The following is a 5588-nucleotide window of genomic DNA, read 5'->3' as shown; positions in this document are numbered from 1 at the left end:
GCCTCCGTCAAGCCAAAGACGGAGCCGGGGCTCGCCACCGTCAAGACGGAGCCGGGGCTCCCCGTCGTGAAGACGGAGCTCGGGCTCGCCGGCGGCGTCCAGGAGGAGGAGCTCGACGACGCGGCGGCCCTGAAGTGGGCGTGCAGACGGAGCTGCAACGCCAGCGCCTCGCCTTCGAGCACTTCGAAGCTCGGCGTCGCGGCCGCGACGAAGGAGGCGTGGTCGTCCTCGACGACGACGACGACGTGCCGCCGCCACCGGTCCGCCATGGAGACGCCGGGCAGGGGCGGCCGCGCCATCAGGAGAAGGCCGACGACGACGACAAGGACGTAGGCGACTTCGCCGTGCTCAGTGACTTCTTCGCCCCGTAGTTGGTTTCTTTTTAAATAACTTATGTAACGCCGAACATGTTGAATATTATGTCAAGTTTGCCGAATTTAGCCGAACTTTGCCGAATTTGTTTTTTCAAAATAAAAATCTGCGTCTTGGGGGCGACCCTGGGGTGAGCGGCTGGGAACCCGCTCGCCCCCACGCTGATTTTAGCACCGGCTCGCCCCAAGGGGCGCGTAAAATCGCCGTCTGGGGGGCCAACGGCTGGAGATGCTCTAAGCTTGTGCAACTATAACTCTATTCTTCCTATCAATGTATCGAGGACAAGCCTTGCGTTTTCTCTGGAAAAAAGATTGACATTCGCTGTTTCCGCGTTTGTAAACGAGAGAATTGTCATAATAAATTGCACCTTTTGCAGAACTTCCGGAAAATTTCTGGTGCAATTTCTGCGATATCCCTGCCATACAACCATTGTAGGAGAAGTTGGCACTTGCGGTCCTACATTACTTCCAGAACTTTTTAGGTCCTAGAACCACCTTACAATACCACCATTACTTTCATCATCGAGCAATTCTCATCATTGTAGGAGAAACCCCAAAGGGGAAAGAATAGATGCCGATGCTGCTATACCAACTTACCAAAGCATATCCATCCTAAGCTACGGGTTCAGCTGCCGGCTAAACGCGCTCTTCGCGGTCCGTGGCACGTCGTCAAAGTTCTCCACGCCGTTGCTCTCCTGCCACGGCGAGGTTTTTGTGCCAAGGAGCGGTGCCGAATCCTTCTCGCTCATCTGCAAGGGCACACGCCGGTTAAAACCTTGTCATACGCCATTCCAGATTCAGATACTAACGTATCAGGAAAAGTACGGACCTGGGTGTTGACGGGCAACGTTGCGCCCTCGGTCTTCTTCCTGCTCTCGGAGACGGAGAAGAAGGAGTAGAGGCCCATGCCGAAGATGGCGATGAGGATGCCGGCGAGGTTGCGGAGCGTGAAGGGGTCTTTGAGGAGGACGTAGCCGAAGGAGAGGATGAGGCACGTCTTGAGGTGGCCCAACACCTGGTACGTCACTGGCGACGTCGTGCCGATCACCAGGAAGGTGCTGAAGTTGACGGACACCGCGATCCCGCACGACATCAGGATGAACACCTGCGACCAGAAAGTTGGTTCAGCGCAGCTCAAATTTATTCATCTTTTACATCAACAAGTTCAGTTCTTGCTGCTGCTGCTGCATATATAGTACGTACCACGACTTCGAATGTGTACTCGAACGCGAAGACGTCCTTCTTTGTCAGGAGCTTGTCGACGAAGGGGCCGGTGATGAGCAGCACAGCGGATTGGTACAGGGAGGACTGGTACAGTAGCTGAGTGGAAGACACCTTGAGCCTCCTCTGGATTTGGTTGGTCAGCTTTGTTCAAGGTTAAGGAAGATGACATGAACACAAATATTCAGGGTGCAGCTGCAAATGTTAACAGGCTAACAGCTAGCTTAGATAGCTTGAGTTTCATGGAGGGGCAGAGCAGAAGGATACGATCTGGCAGACACAGGTCGCAGCGATGGTGAGCACTGCGATGATGGAGCCGAGGAGATTGAGCTGGAGATCGGTGACCGATGCGATGCCAACTCCCAGGAGGAGGACCATGAGAGAGGCCTTGATGCTCTGGCTGCACGGTTAATGATTGTGGAGCATGAGAATGGCTGAACTTGTTACAAGATGATCAGCGTTCAATATTCAGGAAAGAGCCTAATGTGAGAAGGAATCTGAGGAGCACCTGAACTTCTTGCTCAGAAAGATGGTCTCCAAGAGCATGGTGAACGGTATAATAGCCAGCTTGGTCATCTGCAGCAAGACAATCATAGCAAATCCACGAGTAAGAAAACAAACGAAATGGTATAAGCTATCATCAGCAGTTTGGGTGGCTTGCTTGCCTGGTAGAAGCCCACTGAGTTGAAGCCAAGGCAAAGGTTGAGGAGGCCAATGGAGATTCCATTGAGAAACCCAAAGGAGATGACAGTCTGCGCGTCGATTGGCTTTGGCTCGAAGAAGCGCAGGCGCTGCGCTATGTGAAGCGTGCAGAAGGTCACCAGCAAGTGCCAGCTCGTCAGTGTCGTCGCTGCAATATCCAAATTTCAAGCACACACAGATCAGAAAGTTCAAAGATCGAAATGTCCTTTTTGTGCACTTGATGACAAAAGTGTTGTCGGACGCATTAAACAGCAGCAGCAGCACCGAGTCTGAAAGCCTGAAAGTTGTACTAACCGAAGTAGAACTTGAGGGTGCTCATGAGGTACTTGTTGCAAATAACAATGGCTACTGACGACGTGACCGAGAGGCCCAGCGCGCCGGCGACGCCCATCTGGGAGCCCCCGCCGTCGGACGACATCTCCTCTTCGTCTTCTGAGCCGCTTCCTCCCTGTCCCTGTCCCTGTCCCTGGTGGTAGATCAAGGCCCAGTTGGTGAATCACAAGCTATATGATATACTCCCTGGAGTAGGAGCGAGCAGAAGATGGTTGAGTTGACAAAATTTTATAGCACGGTTATCCGTCAGGGAACCACGTGAGTTCGCCTGGGGAAACAAAGCGTTGACAATGGGCACCGCAGAAAATCCTTGCCACGTTCAAGCAGTGACACAAATTAAAGTTTCACGTGGTTTCATCTGTATAATAAGCATTCTGCGAGTGCTACCACACAACAGTTATCAGCAACACTAGAATAGACAGTGGCATGGTCGAATAGTACTAGTGGTACACAACTGGGACATGGCAAAGGCAGCTTTGAAGTGTCAAATTCTAGTGTTTCGTACTAGTGATGACTGGTCTGCACATTCGTTGGGTGGTCACATCAGAGCATAGAATGGACTGTTAGGCGCATCGACTACCGGAAGATGCTACGGATGATGCTCCCCCTATACGTCTGAATACTCACCTGTCACCAGTCACCACGTGTGTGACAGCTCACTGAGTACTCCTTGGTTTGACTTAGCATAGAAACTGGAATTTGTTCCTCCATGAAATGCTGTCAATAATCGTAAACCTTTGTCGTTCGGAATTAAGGTGTTCATATGCAAATGAAATAGTTGAACCGGCGAATAAAACCTATAATTATTTGTATCACACAAACATACTACTCCAATAGAAAGTGTGTATTGCTGGGCTAAACACTACTCCCTCTGTAAACTAATATAATACTCTCTTCGTCCGTGAATAAGTGTACATCTAGTTTTTTTTTTAAGTCAAAGTTTTATTGCTTTGACCATCTTTTTAGGAAAAAGTAAAAGCACTTATGGCATCAAATTAGTATCACTAGATTTGTTTTAAAATATACTTTAATAATATATCAATTTGTTGTCATATATGTTACTACTATTTTCTATAAATTTGGTCAAAATCTTAAAACTTTGACTTAGAACAAAAGCTAGATGTACACTTATTCGCGGACGGAAGGAGTACGTATTTTTTAGATCCGGAATACTATACAAAGTTTGAATCTGAATTGAAGTGTACGGGCCTTTTATCCCGGGGAGATCAGGTAAGTTCCTTAACCACGTTTAGTTAATGTACAAGTCAAACCTTAGCAGAGAGAGGCAGACAGTACAATCTCCAGATCGGATGTTGTAGAACTGGGGATCCAATGCTATAATTATACGAGGTGAAACAAAGCGCAAGCAATAAATCCGGTCGCGCCATTTGCTCCGAGAAGAAGGCAATTAGAGTTGAAGAAGAAACAGGCGGAGATATTTCCGCCCGGACGGACGGACGGCGACACCTGCCAACAATTGGGCTCATACTAGTAGGACAAACGGCCTTTCAAGCAGAAGCGCAAGCTTTAGTGCTAGCAGCCAACATAATAATCAAGTTACAAATTCAGGGGGTGACAATCTTCACTGACAACTTGTCCCTGGCAAACATAGCTGCTACAAGATCACCAAGAACAGATCCAGGACACTGGGAAATTAGAGGTTTACTTGCAGAATTTTGTGCAATCACTGATCCTACTTCAGTCCAGGTGTTCCATATCTCAAGAATCCATAACAAAGAAGCTCATGATTTAGCCCAACTAGCAATCCAGCATAAAGCAACTCAAACATTTCAAGTCTCATGCAGCAATGAGAATCATATTCAGGAAGATTGTCCTTTGAAGTTATTATGTGCATGTATGAAAATTCAGGGAATTGTAACTCTCAATGTAAACTGCTTGTACTCTGAATGATTTTGCAATAGATTGGCGCCTTTGGTTGTTCCAAAAAAAAAAGTAGGACAAACGGGGGAAGTATCCCTGGCCAGTTCAGCGCGCCGCCACGCCAGCCACCTATGGGCGCCACGTGCCAGGGCGCAGTTGGTTCGTGGCGTACACTCGAGCACGCACGGCGCCGGCGAGGAGGCCAGACGAAAAGTACGCGTCCCGTCCGTAGCAGGCGGCGGCGCTGGCTCTACTCGTCCGGTAACCTAGCGGCGTGGCAGTACTGTAGTAGGGCCGGCAAACACGTCGCGGATTCTCCGGAGAAGCGGCACCGCCGCCGCCGCCTACGGGCCGACTGATCGGCGCTGCCCAGACGGCCAGCCGATAACTTGGCTTCAGTCGACCAAAGAACAGGGAGTACCTTCCCTTGGATCGATCATAAAAGCAGCTACGCCATATTGCTACCATAGGCGGCGGCGCAGCAGATGAGATTGGAAAACCACCCGGAGAAACGAACAGACGTACGTACGTACCTCTCGGCTCTTGCTCGATCAGTTGGCGTGATGCCGGTCCACCTTCTCCGCCGGGCCCCGAGATCCTGCGCCCAGGGAGATGCAGCGCCTCCGCCGAGAATCTCCGATCGGGAGTTCGGGACTAAGGGTGGGAGGGAGAGGAGTCGCCGAGGTTCTCCTCGTGTCTCCGAGGAGGAAGAAATGGTTCGTCTTCTCAACGGCAGTTTGTTCGTGGGCTGTGCCTAGCTGTTGCTGTTGGTGTGATCAGTTGGGTGGAAAGTCTTCGAGAGACGGGGGAGGGTAGGTGGTGAACAACTCAGGCGCCCGCCCGCCCCGCCGTCACAATCATCGTCGGCTCGTCGCTTCGCCTCCGACGCCCTCGGCCTCTGAGAAGTGGGGCCCGCCTTTGGTACACGCATCCCACGCACGGCTACTCTCTGGGTTCTACGAATTTGGGTCCGTGGAAGAAATGTGCCAGGCATTAACTTATTGATTCAAATAAAGGTGTAGAGTAGGCGTGTACAGGTTTTTTAAAACACAGGACAGGCGTCTCTACTTATGTATGTAT

The 5588-nt window shown here is 50.4% G+C and overlaps 1 protein-coding gene across 1 annotated transcript; it reads right to left on the bottom strand.

Moving 5' to 3' along the window:
* Window positions 1-694: 694 nt before the first annotated feature.
* On the bottom strand, window positions 695-5311 carry LOC123181089 (UDP-xylose transporter 1). Its single transcript, XM_044593312.1, has 8 exons — window positions 5042-5311; window positions 2589-2760; window positions 2258-2442; window positions 2101-2168; window positions 1860-1992; window positions 1575-1736; window positions 1201-1476; window positions 695-1120 (listed from the first exon to the last, which is right to left on the bottom strand). Exons 2-8 carry the CDS (start codon window positions 2710-2712, stop codon window positions 989-991), a joined length of 1080 nt encoding a protein of 359 aa, XP_044449247.1. The 5' UTR covers window positions 2713-2760; window positions 5042-5311; the 3' UTR covers window positions 695-988.
* Between the last annotated feature and the right edge of the window lie 277 nt (window positions 5312-5588).

Source organism: Triticum aestivum, chromosome 1D (genome assembly GCF_018294505.1).
Source record: "Triticum aestivum cultivar Chinese Spring chromosome 1D, IWGSC CS RefSeq v2.1, whole genome shotgun sequence".
NCBI lineage: Eukaryota > Viridiplantae > Streptophyta > Magnoliopsida > Poales > Poaceae > Triticum > Triticum aestivum.
Note: the sequence above shows the minus strand (reverse complement) of the source record. Positions and strands in the feature narration are given on the sequence as shown.

Coding starts and splice junctions, on each gene's coding strand:
- LOC123181089 (XM_044593312.1), bottom strand. CDS start 2,712: ATGTCGTCCGACGGCGGGGGCTCCCAGATGGGCGTCGCCGGCGCGCTG. Junction 2,443..2,588: donor CACCCTCAAGTTCTACTTCG/GTTAGTACAACT, acceptor TGGATATTGCAG/CGACGACACTGACGAGCTGG. Junction 2,169..2,257: donor ACTCAGTGGGCTTCTACCAG/GCAAGCAAGCCA, acceptor GTCTTGCTGCAG/ATGACCAAGCTGGCTATTAT.